The sequence below is a fragment of the Brassica napus genome, chromosome A1, assembly GCF_020379485.1.
Source record: "Brassica napus cultivar Da-Ae chromosome A1, Da-Ae, whole genome shotgun sequence".
NCBI classification, from domain to species: domain Eukaryota; kingdom Viridiplantae; phylum Streptophyta; class Magnoliopsida; order Brassicales; family Brassicaceae; genus Brassica; species Brassica napus.
In genome coordinates this window covers 27,206,735-27,225,441 of record NC_063434.1, presented here as the reverse complement: position 1 = coordinate 27,225,441, position 18,707 = coordinate 27,206,735, and the positions used below count along the sequence as shown (strand labels likewise).

Sequence of the window (18,707 nt, the reverse complement as noted above, 5' to 3'; positions counted from 1 at the left end):
AATTGAAGAATCTAAATATCCAATCTCATCATACTTATATTTGTTCATAATATAAGTAAAACGTGTGTTAATTCCACTAAAGGCTTGGTAAATCAGTTCCTGAGTTTGCTTTTGCCAATACCTCAAATCTAATATATAAAACCACACAAAAGGTGACCACTTTTGTCATATGTTTCGCTTTCCACTAGTTCACGAGTTGGGTCCACTAATTGCTCAATTATTTAGCTTATACAAATGATCTCATTTTTTTCTCTTCACACATTTTTTTGTTTGTTTGAAAAGAGGAATAAATGGGCCTCGTAATAAAGGCCTTATAAATTTGGGCTAATGCAAAAAGCCCAAATAAAAAAGTCCGGTAAAGAGGATCATCATCATCAAACGGAGGCTCAAAGGCGCGTCAAAGCTTGAAACTTTCACGTGTTCATGCTTCAACCTCGTCCCTTAACGACTTCTTGAATTCTTTAACAATTGCTGTATCTTCTTCCACTCTCCTGAAAAACGTGGAGGAAAGGATCTGCATTTGCTTCAAGCTCAACGTCGTTGAGGTTCATTCTCTCTCTCTCTCTCTGTTTCTTCCGTCCTAAGTACCCAGATTTTGATTTCCTTTCCCAAAGCTCATACCTTTTTGATTTGATTCCGTTTCCCCAAGTAATCTAATACTGTAATCCGTGAATGATGATGTGGGTTTATTGATTCTTTGATCTTTTGATGAAATTAGGTTAAAAAAATGTTCTCTTGTTACAGGTTTTGAGATGGAAGAAGGGAACCCTAGTTTCACAGTGGATGAAGCACTTGTGGGGATTGGATTTGGCAAGTTTCAACTCTACGTTCTTGCTTACGCTGGAATGGCTTGGGTTGCTGAGGCTATGGAGATGATGCTCCTCTCTTTCGTTGGACCTGCTGTTCAGTCGCTGTGGAACCTCTCTGCACGTGAGGAGAGCTTGATCACTAGCGTCGTTTTTGCTGGTATGCTCATTGGAGCTTACTCTTGGGGTATTGTTGCTGACAAACATGGCCGCAGGTAACTTACCTCAAAGCTTCTTGGAAGAGTGTTAGATTGTTCGGTTTGTTCAATATGATTCATTGTAACTCTTGAATTGAATGATCTCTGGAGTTGTATGTTTAGTCTATGACGGCTTCTTAACATTTGATTCCTTGTCAATGTTTAAAATGGGCCTTGACTCATTGTGGTCTCATGTGATTTCTTCAGGAAAGGGTTTATAATAACTGCTGTGGTGACTTTCCTAGCTGGTTTCTTGAGCTCATTTGCACCAAACTACATGTCCCTGATCGTTCTCCGCTGTCTTGTTGGTCTGGGACTGGGAGGAGGTCCTGTTCTCGTCTCCTGGTATCTCGAATTCATCCCTGCGCCAAACCGAGGGACTTGGATGATTGTTTTCTCAGCTTTCTGGACCGTTGGAACCATCTTCGAAGCTTCACTCGCTTGGGTACACTACACAACTCATGACTTTCTTTGCTCCCTTTCTTCATCATAATCTTGACGACGCCATGACAATCTCTTGCAGCTAATCATGCCAAGCTTAGGCTGGAGGTGGCTACTCGCACTCTCTTCCGTACCTTCATCGCTGCTTCTTGTCTTCTATAGGTGGACGCCTGAGTCTCCTCGTTACTTAATCCTCCAAGGCCGGAAAGCTGAAGCTCAATCCATACTCCAGAAGATTGCGAGAATGAACGGAACCCACTTACCTAAAGGTGTTCTCCGCTCAGAGATTGAAGAGAAGAATAAAAGCCTTCCAACAGAAAACACTCATCTCCTCAAGCCTGAAGAAGAATCTAAGATAGTAGTAGCTGACAACAACGGACAGAGCTTTATTTTGCTAACTCTTCTATCTCCGGAGCTAATCAAACGGACTCTCCTACTATGGGTTGTATTCTTTGGAAACGCCTTTGCTTACTACGGCGTTGTCCTTCTCACCACCGAGCTAAACAATTCCCAAAACAGCTGCCATCCAACAGGAGAAGTGTTGCAACATTCTTCAAACGATGTTAACTACAAAGACGTTTTCATCGCCAGTTTTGCAGGTACACATCAATATTCTTCATGACTTAGGCCTGCAGGTTCGGGTAGTTCGGGTAATTCAAATCGGGTAGTTCGGTTCAACTAAAATCTCAACGAATTGAACCGTCAAAAAAGTTAGGTTCGGTATTCGGATAGTTTGAATTAATAAAATTTAACCCAAACTAACCGAAGTTTTTGGTTTCGATTATATTTCGGTTTAAAATTTGGGTGAAGTCGGTTAAATACGGGTAATTTTGGTTAGTTCGGTTACTTCGGTTTAAATTTTTGGTTACTTCGGTTTGAAACTTTGGTTAACTCCGGTTAGTGCGGTTCTAAGAGGTCTAATCCTTTTGATTCTTGATCAGAGTTTCCAGGGCTACTAATATCAGCAGCAATGGTGGACAGGCTTGGACGCAAAGTGACAATGTCATCAACGCTATTCCTCTGCTGCATCTTCCTTCTTCCTCTGTTAACTCACCAACCACCAGCCATAACCACAGCTCTTCTCTTCGGCGGCCGTGTCTGCGTCTCCGCAGCCTTCGCGGTGGTTTACATCTACGCACCGGAGATATATCCCACGGCGGTAAGAACGACCGGAGTAGGAGTGGCTAGCTCTGTGGGGAGAATAGGAGGAGTGCTATGTCCACTAGTAGCCGTGGGGTTGGTTCACGGATGCCATCAGACTGTGGCTGTTCTTCTCTTCGAGGTAGTGATGTTTGTCTCAGGAATCTGCGTTTGTCTCTTCCCGTTCGAGACCAGTGGTCGTGAGCTGACGGATACTATCTCTACATCCAAGAAGCCACCTTCATCTTCATCCTCTGTATAGCCGATTCTTTTTAAAACCACATTGTAAATGTTTAGTTGTTGAAGGAAACAGAGCAAGAAAACAGAGTAATTGTAATAGAAAGTTTACACACGACAGCTTTATAGAAATGCAGAACATCCAGAGATTGGATCTACAGTTTTTTTTTTATAATTAAATAAAGAATATTATAAAGAAAAATAAAGATTCTCGGAGTCCCCAAGGGAGCAATCTCTCAATAAGTTTCCATTTACAACAAAGGAGAGGAGAGGAGTGGAGTCACCAATATGATGCACTTGTGGTAAAGACTTTGCCTTTTTATAAAAACAGAGATTAAATAAGGTAAAGGTTTTAACTTTGCTTGCATCATTAGTCATTACAACAAAAAAGTTGAAAAAAAAGTTACAGTTTATCTACTTTATATATATGGAAAGATCTCCTCTGTTCTTTGCCTACATATAAAGACGGACTCTGTTTTTTTTTTTTTTTAATTGTTTTGGGTTTGAATCAGATCCTTATTCTCCTCCTCCTCGGGCCTTTCGATCTGATTTCATGGCAACGACTCCTCCATCTCACGCCACAGATCTTCTTATTACTTCAGGTATCAATCACGTCATCATCTTCTCAATTATCCTTAAAATCGTTTCAGATTCCTGTCTTAAAGTTGATTCCTTTACGTTTGATCTCTCTCTGCCTTTCCTTTTCAAGTTTTTGTTGTGTGATCTGTGGTGATTTGGTTTGGAATTAGAAATACGAGCTTTCCTTTTTTTTGTTTTTGTTTTTGTTTGTTTGTGGTAGTGGAAGTGTGTAACTTTATCTCCTTTTGCTAAGATCTTGGATCAAGACTCTTTCTATCTTAGCTTGAAAGCTTGCTCTGTTTTGTTCTTTTGAGTAATTGCATCTAGGGATCTGCTTTTGTTTGCCCATCTTGTTTATGAATAATTCCACCGACTTATTTGAGTTTTACTGGTTATGAATGAGCACAGAGGAGCAGCCTGTTAATCTGGACATCATGAAGGAGCAGGTAGTTGATATCTTGTAGCCTCTTCTGTTATATATCAATCGGAATGAAGATTCATAAGTTTTAAATCTCTGAATCTGTTTATTTTATTTTATTGCAGTCTGTTGCGGCAAACAATGAGACATCAGCCTCTTTTAATAAGTCCTCTCAGGAGCCTGCTGTTGTAGTTCATCCAGCCAAAGTTGCTCCACTCTCTGCACCTTATGGTTTATCAGGTGACTTTGCTGGACACTTGCCTAGCAGCATCCTCTCTCCTCAAGCACAAGGCTTTTACTATAGAGGTTGGTTTCTGATTCATCTACTTTATTTTTGCTTCTCTGATAAGATCTTTTGAGGTCATGGAGTTTGTGTATTGGTGTAGATGTTTCATATATTAGCGGGTGTCCATAGAAAAAAGGGATAGTATAAGCCTTCTATAACCCATGGCTTATAGTCTAGTTCTTGAACTGATTCACTTGATGTTTAGAAGCTAATGATGATGATTCCTTTGTGTGTTGGGGAGACAGGTTATGAAACCCCCACAGGCGAATGGGACGAGTATTCTTCATATGTCAATGTTGAAGGACTGGACATCAACTCTCCTGTGTGTAATATAAACTTCTCTTTTAAGATTTCTTCTTTAAAAACTTTCCAAATTATTCATCTTCTCTCTGATAAAAATCAGGTTGGCTTCAATGAGAATGCTTCTATGGTCTACCAAACAGGATACGGATACAACCCTCAGATGCCATACGGACCATATTCCCCTGCTGCAACTCCCTTACCTTCTGAGGCGCAGTTGTATTCCCCACAGCAGTTTCCGTTTTCAGGGGCATCGCCTTATTACCAGCAGGTAGTTCCTCCAAGCATGCAGTATATATCTTCCCCAACTCAGCCAGAGCTCACCAGCCTTGTCGCTGTTGACCAACAAGGTGATAACATGACAAGACCGTCCTACCAACCTCACCCTATTGGACCGTTTAATGGAAACCAGACGAACCTTGGTTTTCCTGAGTGGCAGCAAGGTTTTGACGGGGGGATATGGTCGGATTGGTCCAAGCCTTCTGATATGCACAGACATTCTTCTTCTTTTTCGCCGGCTTTGTCTCCTCAGCCACTCGGTTCTTTTGGATCATATGGCCACAACATTCCCATGGTTTGTTAACTTCTTTAGTTACTCTTTATCTAATGCATGGATGTTGAAAGTGGATCCTTTTCTTTCATTTGTCAGGGGTCACAAAGACAGAGACCATTCTACGGTCGTGGCCAAGGCTCTAACTATGGAAGTAGACTAAACTCTTATGTGGGTATGGGAAACCAAAGCTGGATTGGCGTTGACAGCACTCGAGGGCGTGGAAGAGTTACTGATCCATCCCTTGGTGGCGGTTATAATGGCAACTATGATATCCTCAACGAGCAGAACCGAGGACCAAGGGCTTTAAAGCCCAAGACTCAGGTCTCAGAGGAGCTTGATTCTTCTGCTGATAGTAAGAAACATAACAAAGACAGTCCCAAAGAGGAATCCAACAACAACAATAATCCTGAGTTTGTCACTGACTACAGTGAAGCTAAGCTCTTCATAATCAAGTCCTACAGTGAAGACAACGTACACAAGAGCATCAAATACAATGTATGGGCTAGCACTCCTAATGGCAACAAAAAGCTTGATGCTGCTTACCGTGAGGCCAAGGAGGAGAAAGAAGCTTGCCCAGTGTTTCTTCTGTTCTCTGTACGAGTCTCTAATCCTTCTGCTGTGTGTCTACTACATTTGTATTCTCTCTGCAGATTTGCTTACGGGGTTGTAACTGCAGGTAAACGCGAGCTCTCAGTTCTGTGGAGTTGCGGAGATGATTGGACCTGTGGATTTTGAGAAGAGCGTTGATTACTGGCAACAAGACAAGTGGAATGGACAGTTCCCAGTGAAGTGGCACATCATCAAAGATGTTCCAAACAGCCAGTTCCGCCACATTATATTGGAGAACAATGACAATAAGCCCGTGACTAATAGTCGAGACACTCAAGAAGTAAGTAGCAAAAGCCTCTCAAGCTTTCGTGTTCATAAGATACATCATTTAAATAAAAAAACTACAGGTGAAACTGGAACAAGGCATAGAGATGCTGAAGATTTTCAAGAACTACGATGCTGAGACTTCAATCTTGGATGATTTTGGGTTTTATGAAGAGAGGGAGAAAATAATCCAAGAACGGAAGGCAAGAAGACAGCCAAACTTACCATCTGCAGGAGGAGGAGAAAACGAACATAAGCCCGCTTCTGCTGCATTGCAGACAGAGTTCATCAAGAACATGTCAAAAAGTTTTGCGCAGGTTGTCCGCTTGGACGAGGGCAGCAAAGCATCTCCAGATGCAACTACAACAACCGTAGCAGTCTCTTCTGGTCAATCCAACTAGTAAGTAAAAGGCACAATCAATTAGCAAAGACTTTATGTTTTTCAGTTTCCATAATGATCTTTTGTTTGGTTCTAAGAAGGGGTGGTGGGGTATTCAAATGAAATTTAAAGTCTGGCCTGGTCTGGTTTTTGTGTAAAGTAAGCTTCTTTGGCGAGGGTATTTAGCCATTTTGATTCATTTCCCTCTTTTCAATGTTCTGCACCCTCTCTTCAGGGTTGATAGAAGATGATGATGTATCAAAGACAATATAAATGTTGCTCTTGTAAAGTAGCTTCATATGGCTTTGCAGGCAGTATTTAATAATGATGCAGATTACACCCATCAATCAAAGCTCCCAGCTTTCTTCATCTCCAGATTTTGTTTCTGTGTTGGTATTTACTTATTTTAGCTTTGAGTCTGATTGTGAAGGAAACAAGAAAGTCAATGAAAGTCACCCTCCAAATGATGTATCAAAGACAATATAAGTGTTGCTCTTGTGGTCATGAATCATGGTTATCCACATATTATTTGCATATTTATGTGATGAATAATGAAAATAAAGAGAGGTTGTCAAAAGGGGACACTAGATTGTGTGGTTGATAAGCATGGATCATGACCCTTTGTACAAGCAAAAAACTGATTCAGATCTGTAAGATGATATGAATCACCAACCAATGTGGCTAATGGATTTGGTATTATCCATGTCTGAGAAATAAATAAAGATTTGGGAAATATATGTAGATCAGATCAGCTCTGACTTTTGACATCTGGTTATCATATGTAGACTGATCTGATCTAAGTTGATTATAATACTCTTTTAATAAGGAAAGAAAAGAATAACAGAAAGGGGGTAAATTGTAACAAAAAGAAATCAAGGGCCAGAAAGAAAAATTGAGTCCCAAGTCAAAGACAGGGTAAAAGACATCGTGAGTTGTCGTTGAAGCCTTTGTCCTAAACCAGACCAAATCCCACGCGCGAATATACAAACAGTGATTGTGTGTTCAGAGATTTGGGGTTCGATGAATAGTGGCGATACCTTAAAGAAGCTAGCTCTTTATTTCTCCTCCTCCGAGTATATTTTCCGGCGAGCTGACGGTGGTGATGGAGTCTTTTGTTACTGCTGGGCCACCGTATTAGCACTTGTCTTCATTTTCCTCTGCCAAATCTTCCGCAAAGTTCGAGTCTTTACTCATGCTTCTTCGTCTTCACCTACCGTATCAGTTTCTCAGTCTCTGAGGAGCTCCCAATCAGGGTAAAGGCTTTGCATTTCCTTGTGATCTCTTCTTCCATGTTTAAGTTTTTCAATTTTGTTAGTTTTCTTCTTCTCAGTGAATGATTCTGTAAGCGTCTTTAGCTCAAGTTGAATAGCTTTTAAACCTGTAAACTTCATTAGCTTAGTCTTCTACTCTTGATGATTCGAGATTCATCATACTACACACGCTTTGCAGAATATCTACACTTGTTTCTGATGAAGACCTGAAAGTACTGATTGAAAAACTTGGGGAGAGAGATGGAGATGCTGAGATTTGGGAAGATATCATTCACAAAAGCAACGCTCGCGTCTCGTACACTGCCAAATGCTGCAAACCAAAAGTACTACCAAGTTTTGCTTCTCGTGTGTGTGTCCGACTGTGAGACTTTGTTTATTCTCTGAGTTTATGCTCTTTGGTTCTTGTAGGACGGTGGTCCCATGAAGTACTTAAGTACCACGGTGTTTGAGGACTGCTCTCCAGAGGCTTTGAGGGACTTTTACATGGACAATGAGTACAGGAAACAGTGGGATAAGACCGTGGTCGAGCACGAGCAGTTGCAGGTCGACAGTAACAGCGGAGTTGAGATTGGTCGGACGATAAAGAAGTTTCCTTTCTTGACACCAAGGGAGTATGTATTAGCTTGGAGGTTGTGGGAGGGGATGAATGATAAGTTCTATTGTTTCATCAAGGTAAAAAATTAACTAACATGGTCTTACTGAAACAAGCTATCTTACCTCTTATTAACATTTGCCTCTTAACTTATAGTTTTTTTTGCTCTTTGATTATTATCAGGATTGTGATCACAATATGGTGTTGCAACAGAGGAAGTACGTACGTGTAAGTTATTTCAGATCTGGTTGGCGAATTAGGAAAGGTAACTGTTTGTTATATCACAAATCTGTCTAATGATATATCTTTTTAGTGGCGAATAGTTTTTTATTTTTATTTTATTTTCCATGCTGCAGTTCCAGGTAGGAATGCATGTGAGATCCACATGTTCCACCAGGAAGATGCTGGATTAAATGTTGAGATGGCAAAGCTTGCTTTCTCAAGAGGCATATGGAGTTACGTTTGTAAGATGGAAAGTGCACTTCGTAAGTACACTGCAACCAGTCATAGACCCCAAGGGCCCACTGTATCTGCTGTCAGCTTAATGAAAAAGGTGGGATGCTCATCAAATCTGAGCTCAGTTTTATGCTCCAAGTGCTGGAAGTTTGTGTCTTGTTTGTGAAATTTGAAATTAGTGTTCTGAAACTGATTCGTTGATATCATAGATTCCATCAGAGTTAGAGAATGAGACAGATGACATCACAAACTCCTTGGGAACTATGCACAGAGGTGAAGGAGCCAAACGGAAGAAGCTATTGAGAAAGCCTTCAAAGAAACAGATAGCAAACGGTCTGTTACTCGTGGGCGGTGCAGTTGGTGGTGCGGTTTGCCTCTCTCGTGGTCACTCCGCCTCCTTAGGTGCAAAGGTTGCCCTGGCTTACTTCTTGACAAAGCTGAGCAAGCGTGGAGCTCCACTTAGTCAGACTTCACAGAACGCTGGTATTTAAGTCATGTATATATTTTGTTTGATGAAACATCTCTGATTCCTAAGCTTGTGTGATAAGGAAGTTGTCTGAAGAAATGATTGATGTGTATATACTGTAATAGAAAAGTTATATTTTGCGATGGCTCTGAACCACATGAGCTCTGGGTCTTCAAAGTTTTGTATACCTCTCATGGAATGACATTACATGTATGTTTAACATATATATATTCAGACAAGCCCTCTGGAATGTTGTTTGATGGTTCACACGTGTGCTTGAATATAACGTTGAAACAACTTTGGTAATATTTTTGTGTGTTGCAGTTAGATCGGACTCGGACACACCAGTTGTGGTCTCTCTCTCTCTCTCTCTCTCCCCTAATGTTTCGGTGTCTGCGTCATTTTTAGCTGTACATTTCTCTATTCACACGTCCAGATTTATTCGCCTTTTCACTCAATAACGTCTTTTCTTAAAACAAAAAACAAAAAACAAAAACTAACAGAAGAAACTGAATTTTCCATTTTTGGTTACTGCCACACCGTTTCCAAATTTGTTTTTCTTTCATGACCTAGCCTAACTTCTTCTCCTTTGGTTCTTCTGTGTTTCCTTCCTCCTCAAGGAAACCCAGAACCAACGCTGGGTTTCTCTTTGGATCTCTGAGCTTAAAAGTGTTTCCTTCCTCCTCCTTTGGTGCTTCTGTGTTTCCTTCCTCCTCAAGGAATCTACACAGGTCTTGATCTCTGAGCTCAAAACTGTCAATCATGGCACCTAGTCTTCAGCCACTTATACTCATCATCACATGTTTTGGAGTCTTCACCACTCATGTTCTTGCAAAAACAGATAGCCAAGACGGTAAGTGTGTCTTTGCCTCAACGACATTAGAGAAGAATCATAAAATGATTATTTATTTTCCATTGATTGTTGTAGTTTCGGCTCTTAATGACGCTTATAAGAGCATGAACTCTCCATCAAAACTCAATGGTTGGTCTTCAAGCGGAGGTGATCCTTGTGGTGATTCATGGGATGGCATTACTTGCAAGGGCTCTTCTGTTACTCAAATGTTTGTTACTTCCTCTCTTATCTGATCAATGGTACCCCTCTTCATCGATTCTGATTCGATAATCCCTTTTATGTTTGTTTGTAGAAAGGTGTCTGGACGTGGACTTAGTGGATCTTTAGGGTACCAGCTTGCAAACTTGAAATCACTCACTTACCTGTAAGAACTCTCAACATCTTGATCATCAGGTTTAGGTTGGTATTTAAACTATATGTTATGTTTTTGTCATTGTATAACAGTGATGTAAGCAAGAACAATCTTAACGGAAACTTACCTTATCAGCTTCCTGAGAAACTTGTTTATTTGTAAGTACATGTTCTGTTCTTGATCTTCTTTCACTACACAATGTATCAGACTAAATGTGAAACATTCTTTAATGCAGAGATGCTTCTGAGAATGACTTTAACGGTAACGTGCCATACTCTGTATCTCAAATGAACGATCTCACTTACCTGTAAGCCAAAGACACTTAATGACTCATTAGTATATTACTTTCATAAGTATCAACATTTTCTTCATACTGGTTCTTGTTTTTTTTGCTCAGAAACTTTGGTGGTAACAACCTCAATGGTGAACTTAGCGACATGTTTCAAAAGCTTTCAAAACTTGAAACAATGTAAGTCACATATACACACATGCTAAGTGTGAGGGATTTCATTAACTTCATGTTTTTGCAGTGATCTGTCTTCTAATCAACTCACAGGAAAGTTACCACAGAGTTTTGCCAATCTAACAGGACTTAAAACACTGTAAGAGAAGAAGACAATTGAAAGTAGTTCTTGTACTTATTACTTACCTTACCCTTTTTGTTTGCTTAACTCCCTTTTTAGACATTTGCAAGACAACCAGTTCAAAGGGTCTATAAATGCACTCAGAGACCTCCCTCAAATCGATGATGTGTAAGTACTGTAACACAGAGTTTCTATCCCTTTCCTTCATTAACGTTTCTTATGAATCTTGCCATGGCAGAAACGTGGCAAACAATCAATTTACTGGTTGGATCCCAAACGAGCTGAAGAGCATTGGTAACCTTGAGTAAGTTTCATCTCTCATTCTCTATTGAACACAATCAAAACATATGTCATTAAGTCTGTTTTCTTTACTTTCTTGGTCAGCACTGGAGGAAACCGTTGGTCGAGCAGTAGAGCTCCCTCACCACCTCCCGGGACCCGCCGTGTAGACAGAAACTCAGGAGGCGTTGGAGTAAGCAACAAGGCTCTGACCACCGGACTTATAGTAGCAGCATCTACTATAGGTGGACTCATATTCACTGCAGGAGTGATTGCACTCTTCGCTCGAAGAAAGAACTCTCATCACTCTTCTCACTTTTTCGACGAAGAGAAAGGAGGAGGAACCAACCGAAGCAAACCACTCTTCACACCACAACCCTCTCAGATGCTCCAGTTCGACTCTACAGATGACTTGAAAGGCCAAAAGACCGTTGATTCGAATACTTTGACAGGGACAAAGCCTTCTTCTGTTAACAGAACTTCTTCTGTCAGTTTCAAGAACACTCCTATTTTTCATCTCATACCTTCTTCCCAAGTGGTTGCAACACCTGATCGTTTCTTCAAGCCCGACGATGTGAAGGTCTTTACCCTCACGGATTTGCAGAACTCTGCGTCGTGTTTCTCGCCGAATCGGCTTATTGGTGAAGGAACTCTTGGACGTGTTTATAAAGCTAAATATGAAGATGGAAGGGTTTGTTTTTTCCTCCTCTTCATTCAATTTTTATTCATTTTCTTCTTCTTCTTATCAAGAAATGTGTTTAAAACAGAAATATGCAGTGAAAGAGATCGATTCTTCTCTATTAGGAAAAGGGAATCAAGAAGAGTTTTCACACATAGTGTCCAACATCTCCAGCATTCACCACCCAAATGTAGCTGAGCTTGTTGGTTATTGTTCAGAACAAGGAAGGAACATGCTTGTTTATGAGTATTTCACAAGTGGATCCCTCAACAGATTTCTTCATCAGACTGATGATTTCAGCAGACCATTAACTTGGAACACGAGAATCAGAATCGCTTTAGGAACTGCTCAAGCTATAGAGTAATTACTTTAACCTTTTCTTTCAAAAATATAATCATCTAACTAAACTAACCAGCTACTTTCTTTTGTGTCAGGTACCTTCATGAGGTTTGTTTGCCTCCATTAGTTCATAAGAACATCAAGTCATCAAACATTTTACTAGACAGTGAGCTAAACCCTCATCTCTCAGACTATGGCTTGGCAAACTTTCACCATGTGAGCTTCTTATAAAATTCTTAATACTAATAGATACACATTTGTTTGGTTCTAATCTGTAGATTATTTGTCTTTTTTCTTGAAAACTGCAGCGCACAAGTCAGAATCTTGGAGTTGGATACAATGCTCCAGAGTGCGCAGATCCCTCGGCTTATACACTAAAGAGCGATGTGTATAGCTTTGGTGTGGTGATGCTGGAGCTTCTAACTGGTCGAATGCCTTATGACAGGTTCAGTTATTAAATATTTTAGAATATAGTTCTCTGATATAAGTATCTGAAAATGTTTGCCTCCAATCTTCAGTGATAGGCCGAAAGCAGAACAGTCTCTAGTTCGTTGGACAAAGCCAAAGCTTAAAGACATGGACACTCTTGAGGAGATGGTTGATCCCGCCTTGTGTGGACTCTACGCTCCAGAATCTGTCTCGGCGTTCGCAGATATAGTTTCCATCTGTGTAATGGTAAAGTCTTTGCCGGTTTCTCTATGTGTTGTTGTTTATATATGTTTTCAGACCTTTTTGTAAGTTCAGTGTTTGTTTTTTCAGTCGGAGCCTGGACTTCGGCCACCAGTGTCAAATGTGGTTGAGGCACTGAAGAGGCTAGTGTAGTCCTAGTGCCTCAAGTTGTGTATGTATGCCCTGAAGAAGAAAGGATAATGAAGAATAATTACTCTTTGGAAGACTGAGGATAAAACCTGAGAAACTTATGATCAAACTGGAGCTCAAGAAGCTATTGGTTTCAGGTTTGGATAGGGAGGACAAGAGAGAGACATAGATTGTATTATTTGTTTTATTTTTTCTGTTTCAGATCATGATGTCTAACATGTAGGTTAATCTTTTATACATTGAGAAAAAAAAACTGATAGTGTTATAGAAGTAATACAATACAAAGACAGCATCCTGTAATTCATGTGAATCACAAGCCAGCTTAAATAGAGGTTTAATCAGAACTGGAACTTGATCTTGAGGTGTACTCAGCGACGAGTTTAGCAAAAGATGAAGACTTATCCTCGAGCAGCCTCACTGGCGAATCATACTCCTCAATGATACCTGTACACATAACAAAACAAGACACTCAATGATTCATCTACACACACAAGCACACATGTTCTATGGAATGGTTTTGAAAGTTTCAGACAAACCATTGCTAAGAAGCAGAACCATGTCGCTGTCAATAACAGAAGATATCCTGTGTGCAATGGTTATCACCGTACAATCTGAGAAGTGCTCTCTTAACGTTTTCTGTATCAGATTGTCAGTTGCAGTGTCAACAGAAGCAGTGGCTTCGTCAAGCACCAAGATCTTGCTTCTTTTGAGTAGAACTCTCCCAAGACAGACAAGTTGCCTCTGACCCATGCTCCAGTTCTCTCCATTCTCACTCACAGATGAATCAAGCTTGTGTTCCTTTTTCCTCACCTCATCTCCTAGTTGGCACTTGTCAAGAGCCTGGAAGTAATTATTAGTCAAGAGTGAACATTTTTACTAGTGAAGAAAGAACATAAACTAAACAGACCCACCTCCCATATTTGATCATCTGTGTACTCTTCAAGAGGGTCTAAGTTACTTCTAACAGTTCCTTCAAACATGGTTGGATCTTGGGGTATAATACTTAGTCTTAAACGCAAGTCATGCAACCCAATGGTCAAGATATTCACTCCATCTATCCTGATCTCTCCGGCTGATGGTTCTACAATGCGGAAAAGGGTTTGTATCAATGTCGATTTCCCGCTTCCTGTTCTTCCAACTATTCCTGTTCTTAGACCTCCTTTGAATGTGCATGTTATTCCTCTCAACACTAGTGGCATATGTGGAGCATATCTGACCTAACAATGTGTCCAAAAAAACAAATGGTTAAGAAAAACAAAACAAGTGGGAGATCTAGAGCATGAAAAGTTGGTAGGGAAAAAAATATAGATAGATAGATAGATACCTGAAGATCGCGGATGTCCACATCTCCAAGTGAAGGCCATGAATTCTCAGGCCTGTTTGATTCTATAACAAGAGGTGGTTCACTAGAAACACTTGCATACTGAAGGATCCTCTCTACCGATATGATTTTGTTCTCAAGATTACAAAGAGCCCACATCAGCCAAGCTTGCTGAGTGTTCAGATTGAGTCCATAAGTAATGGCTAATCCGGCGAGGCTTGGATCAATCACTCCAGTAGGTATAGAGATCAAGAAAATGAGTGAAAAGGCAAACACAAGTGAAGATAACATATCAAGGCGAAAGCAAAGCCACTCCACTGCTCCAGCTAAATAAAATTTGGGCCTAGAGTAAGCATCACTAAGCCTCATGTTGTCGCCACGGAATCTTGATTCTTGATTGAAGCTCCTGATGGTTGTTGACCCTGAAATCGTTTCAGAAAAATGCTGAATCAGTGGGGCTTTGCATACTCCATCTAACCGTGAAAGTTCTCTTGCTGCAGCTATGTAATATCTCTGCAAAGTTGAAAGCTCTTTAGTCACAAAACGTAGCTAAAGTTTTACAGAATCAACTCTTGGACAATACCTGATACCATATGGAGGCAGCAACCACAGGGATGAAGACAAGAAAAACCAACCAAGAAACCTGTGACATAACTCCAATGATCCCAATAACCTGAATGACTGTGACAGCAAGTGATGAGAATTGATATGGTATGTCCAAATCCACCGCTGACTGATCTGTGGAAGCCTATAGCAGGAGAAAAAAACATTAATCACAAAATAGAGATATCTAAAAATCCTCAAATAACTGTTACAGTGTCCATAGACATACTCTATTCATGATTCTTCCACTTGGAGTGGAATCAAAGAAAGACATAGGAGAACGGAAAATGCAGCGGTGCATCCTATGAAACAGTTCAGTGGCAGTCTTGTAACCAGCCGTTACAAGAAGTGTGGATCTTACAAGAATGCAGAAGCAACTTCCAGCGGCTAAAGCCACATACACAATCATTAATGTAGAAAGGTTCACATGAGCTTCAACATCTTTGGAAACAGGAGTGCCCCAAGCCATCCAGTAGTTGCTTCCAATCTGTAGAAGCTGAAACAGAACCTGTGCCAACAGTATGAAAGGCACAAGAGCTCCTCCATAGGCTAGTGTGATGTATTTCCAGTATACATCCAAAGCGACGCTACCTTTCTCCCTCTCTTCCTCTTGCACAAGTTGTCTATTGGCCTCTCCAGTGTCTGACTTACCATTCTTCAAATCTTGACTTTCTTGTTTCTCCTCAGAGTCAATAGCATCTCTCACAAGACCAGGTTTCTCAGAAGCAGAACTGGCATGAACTGAACCAACTACTGCCAGAGCCTCCTGATGAGCACCTATAAGCTCCATGAAATCTGTTCCAGAGTTGAGGATATCATTGTATCTTCCAGCTTGGCTGATCCTTCCATCTTTCATGACCTGAGACACAAGACAAGATCATAAGCAGGTAAGAACTCAACTTGAAAAGATAAAAGAAACTCCATACTATTCACATACCAGTATAAGATCAGCAGCAGGTAAGAACTCAACTTGATGAGTTACATATATAACTGTTTTTGAACTCAAAAGCCCCAACAAAACTTCCTGAAAGAACATTCAGAATGAAAATATTAAAAAATGACACTAACGGCTAAAGAAAGAAGATTTTACCTTAAAGAGATGTGTTCCTGTGTGAGCATCCACAGCACTAAAAGGATCATCAAACAGATAGATATCTGCATCTTGATAAAGAGCTCTTGCAATCTGTATCCTTTGCTTTTGTCCACCACTCAGATTGATCCCACGTTCTCCAATGACGGTCTGGTCACCAAATGAGAGTACCTCCAGATCCTTACTCAAAGAACATGCTTCAACCACCTTTTCATATCTTTCTCTTTCCATAGCCTTACCAAACAAGATGTTCTCCTCAATAGTACCGCTCTGGATCCAAGGAGACTGTGCAACGTACCCTTTTGTTCCACAAACTTTAAGACTTCCAGATATCTTAGGTACTTCTCCTAGTATAGAAGAAAGCAAGCTTGACTTCCCAGAGCCAACAGTACCACAAACTGCAACCTTCATCCCATGGAAGACCTTGAGATTAATGTCTTTTAGAGTTGGGTTAGCAGATGAAACATCCCAAGATAAAGTGCTGTTGCTCACTTCCACAGCTATGTCTGAACTTCCTTTTGGAAGGTTCTCCACAACGTCAGGGTTTAAATTTTCTTGACAAAGATAAGATGCAATCCTGTCTAGAGAGACTTTTGTTTGCACAACCATGGAGATAGTTTCCGGAAGGTAGAAGATCGGTTGTCGTAGAGTACTAAAGATTGCAATCGCCGAGAGTATCTTTCCAGATTCAAGTGGAACCCCAAGAAGTATACAAGCACCAAAGGTGGAGACTGACACCAAAGTAGGAGCTCCCCAGAAAACAAAGCTTATAACAGCTGAGTTATACACATACTTCTTCAGCCACCCTTCCTCGCACGTCCTAAGATCGAATACCTTCGACAGAAACTTCATCTCCCATCCCTGGAGTTTGAGAATCCTCATGTTTCTCAAGATCTCGGATGTGGATTTCATCCTGCTGTCCTTGGCTTCCATTAACTTCTCCTGAAACCTCTCTTGCATTTTCCCAAATGGGATGTTCACAAGCATTACTAGAATGGTAGCAGCCAATGCAGCTATAGATGCTAGTCCCAGGTTAATGTACAATAGCCACATAGCTAGACCGATTTGTAACAAAAGCAGCCATGAGTCATGTATGTACCAGCAAAAGCTACCAACCCTCTCAGCATCCACAGTCATGAAGTTTATAATCTCACCGCTTGTACGTCCTTTCTTTGAATGGCATGAAAGAGTTAGACCTTTTTCGTATATCATTGCGACAAGACAAGATCTCATTCTAATACCGATCTTCTGTAACCTGAAGTACCAATGTCTCTTGGCAAGACACTCAAGAAGCTTAGCAAGAAAGAAAGTAGTGACTAGCACATAGCCTTCGTTGTTGTACTGTCTACGTCCGTTAAGGTACTGGACGAGTGTGTCAATGAGTGCTGGTCCAACGTATGATGCGATCGTGTAGATGAAAGCAAAGAAGGCAGTCACTAGAATCTCCCAGTGAGATGAGAAGAACAAGGCGTTTAAGAGCTTGAACGTGGTGACACCACCACCATCTGATGATGATTCAAGCATGCTCCTGAAGTTAGGTGCTAACTTGACTACGCTGTCACTGACATGAAGCTCAGGGACATCTTCTAGATCAAGAGCTTTCTTGTTTCCAGTTTCTATCAATGGACTCATCCAAGAGAAAGTCAAGAGACTGAGAATGCCAGCTCTAGAGTAAGGAGTAGCACCAACACTAGAGTCTTCATTCAAGAGTGGCTCTTCCAAAACTCTATTGATGCTGCCTCTAGCTTTCTTGAAGAAAGCCACATAACCGAGAAACAAAGCAGCACTAAAAGAAACTATCTCGTACACTGGAAGAAGAACATGTACGGTTTTGTTTTTCTTGTAGATAACGATATCTACCACAAGAGAGTAGCAAGAAACCAAGAGATAGAGAACCAACCAGAGCCTAAGAAGAAAAGAGGACTTCTTTTGCACATAGTCACAGCAACGATGCAAGCAAATCGACAAAACCCCCCAAGAAACCGTTGCTAATAGAAACACGACAAGAGAAACTAGCTGCTCATTATCTGAGCAACTACTCTTGTACCAAGAGAAACCACTCAACAACAATAACACGAGATTAAGGAGAGACAGAGCTAAACTACAAAACAGAACCGCCTTAGATTTTAGACTCTTTGTAACAACACCAAAACCACTATCTCCCCAAACTTTGTTACGCACCCATAAGCAAAACAGCACCAGCAACAAAACCACGTGCAAGAAACCAAAGACCCATCTTAAGAGAAGAGGTTCAAGAAGAAAAGACCGAGAAGAATAGGTTGTTAACAAGCCATCTTCCTTCATGGAACTCAGAAAGTCCATGGCTTTGCTCTTCTTTTTTTGTTTTCCAAATGATTTAAGAAAATGGGTTGTAGTTAATGATTTGGTGCAGAGTTTTCAACGAAGGAGAAGAACTTATAGTTATAGAACGAGAGTGAAGTGAGTTTGATGTAGACACAGTATGTCTTGAAGAGCACGGCCAAGAAACTACGAAGAAGGTAGAGATAATTGTCCTCTCTCTCTCTCTCTCTCTCTCTCAAGCCCCACCAGACGAGAGGATACAAATGCTTCTTTCTTTACTTGCTTTTCACGGATCTTTTTATAAACCTTTCACTTTATTCTATTTATTAGTCAATTCAAAATGTTGAAAAATCAAAATCATGTGAGCCTCACAATATAATCTTAAAAAATATTCGTGACTTTATTACTCTCACTACACATAGTCCGACAGCTAAAATTATCATACTTTTGGGATTTAGATTTTTTGGTAAATAAAATAATAAAGACAAAAGAG

At 40.6% G+C, this 18,707-nt stretch overlaps 5 protein-coding genes across 10 annotated transcripts; 4 read left to right on the top strand and 1 right to left on the bottom strand.

Moving 5' to 3' along the window:
• Positions 1 to 380: 380 nt before the first annotated feature.
• Positions 381 to 2,979, top strand: LOC106377507 (organic cation/carnitine transporter 7). Its single transcript, XM_013817755.3, has 5 exons — positions 381 to 545; positions 745 to 1,021; positions 1,211 to 1,448; positions 1,527 to 2,043; positions 2,386 to 2,979. Exons 2-5 carry the CDS (start codon positions 753 to 755, stop codon positions 2,844 to 2,846), a joined length of 1,485 nt encoding a protein of 494 aa, XP_013673209.1. The 5' UTR covers positions 381 to 545; positions 745 to 752; the 3' UTR covers positions 2,847 to 2,979.
• An 11-nt stretch (positions 2,980 to 2,990) lies between these two features.
• Positions 2,991 to 6,732, top strand: BNAA01G30090D (YTH domain-containing protein ECT1). 3 transcript variants are annotated; one of them, XM_013817760.3, is made up of 9 exons: positions 2,991 to 3,164; positions 3,334 to 3,423; positions 3,809 to 3,846; positions 3,944 to 4,124; positions 4,350 to 4,426; positions 4,508 to 4,978; positions 5,054 to 5,551; positions 5,634 to 5,846; positions 5,914 to 6,556. In XM_013817760.3, the coding sequence occupies exons 2-9, from the start codon at positions 3,375 to 3,377 to the stop codon at positions 6,229 to 6,231; spliced, it is 1,845 nt and encodes a 614-aa protein (XP_013673214.1). In that variant the 5' UTR covers positions 2,991 to 3,164; positions 3,334 to 3,374; the 3' UTR covers positions 6,232 to 6,556. The 3 variants fall into 3 exon arrangements, with proteins under 3 accessions (XP_013673214.1, XP_013673215.1, XP_022544477.1); XM_013817761.3 differs by lacking the exon at positions 2,991 to 3,164 and having other exon boundaries at positions 3,202 to 3,423; positions 5,914 to 6,230; positions 6,521 to 6,732; XM_022688756.2 differs by lacking the exon at positions 2,991 to 3,164 and having other exon boundaries at positions 3,202 to 3,423; positions 5,914 to 6,230; positions 6,311 to 6,556.
• Positions 6,733 to 6,897: 165 nt separating this feature from the next.
• On the top strand, positions 6,898 to 9,261 carry LOC106377512 (phosphatidylcholine transfer protein). The gene is made up of 6 exons (XM_013817762.3): positions 6,898 to 7,462; positions 7,659 to 7,803; positions 7,889 to 8,152; positions 8,256 to 8,337; positions 8,429 to 8,625; positions 8,738 to 9,261. The coding sequence occupies exons 1-6, from the start codon at positions 7,230 to 7,232 to the stop codon at positions 9,017 to 9,019; spliced, it is 1,203 nt and encodes a 400-aa protein (XP_013673216.1). The 5' UTR covers positions 6,898 to 7,229; the 3' UTR covers positions 9,020 to 9,261.
• A 231-nt stretch (positions 9,262 to 9,492) lies between these two features.
• LOC106377509 (protein STRUBBELIG-RECEPTOR FAMILY 4) lies at positions 9,493 to 13,201 on the top strand. 2 transcript variants are annotated; one of them, XM_013817759.3, is made up of 15 exons: positions 9,493 to 9,847; positions 9,923 to 10,055; positions 10,140 to 10,211; positions 10,292 to 10,357; positions 10,435 to 10,506; positions 10,597 to 10,668; positions 10,730 to 10,801; positions 10,883 to 10,951; positions 11,022 to 11,087; positions 11,168 to 11,753; positions 11,830 to 12,101; positions 12,176 to 12,296; positions 12,389 to 12,525; positions 12,599 to 12,755; positions 12,840 to 13,201. In XM_013817759.3, the coding sequence occupies exons 1-15, from the start codon at positions 9,757 to 9,759 to the stop codon at positions 12,900 to 12,902; spliced, it is 2,049 nt and encodes a 682-aa protein (XP_013673213.1). In that variant the 5' UTR covers positions 9,493 to 9,756; the 3' UTR covers positions 12,903 to 13,201. The 2 variants fall into 2 exon arrangements, with proteins under 2 accessions (XP_013673213.1, XP_048602625.1); XM_048746668.1 differs by having other exon boundaries at positions 9,493 to 10,055.
• Positions 13,066 to 18,457, bottom strand: LOC106377508 (ABC transporter C family member 3). 3 transcript variants are annotated; one of them, XM_013817756.3, is made up of 8 exons: positions 15,914 to 18,444; positions 15,761 to 15,847; positions 15,053 to 15,682; positions 14,804 to 14,968; positions 14,224 to 14,733; positions 13,811 to 14,116; positions 13,436 to 13,739; positions 13,066 to 13,343 (listed from the first exon to the last, which is right to left on the bottom strand). In XM_013817756.3, the coding sequence occupies exons 1-8, from the start codon at positions 18,233 to 18,235 to the stop codon at positions 13,234 to 13,236; spliced, it is 4,434 nt and encodes a 1,477-aa protein (XP_013673210.1). In that variant the 5' UTR covers positions 18,236 to 18,444; the 3' UTR covers positions 13,066 to 13,233. The 3 variants fall into 3 exon arrangements, 2 of the variants coding, with proteins under 2 accessions (XP_013673210.1, XP_048602446.1); XM_048746489.1 differs by having other exon boundaries at positions 15,794 to 15,847; XR_007318977.1 differs by lacking the exon at positions 13,066 to 13,343 and having other exon boundaries at positions 13,541 to 13,739; positions 13,811 to 14,111; positions 15,914 to 18,457.
• Positions 18,458 to 18,707: the final 250 nt, after the last annotated feature.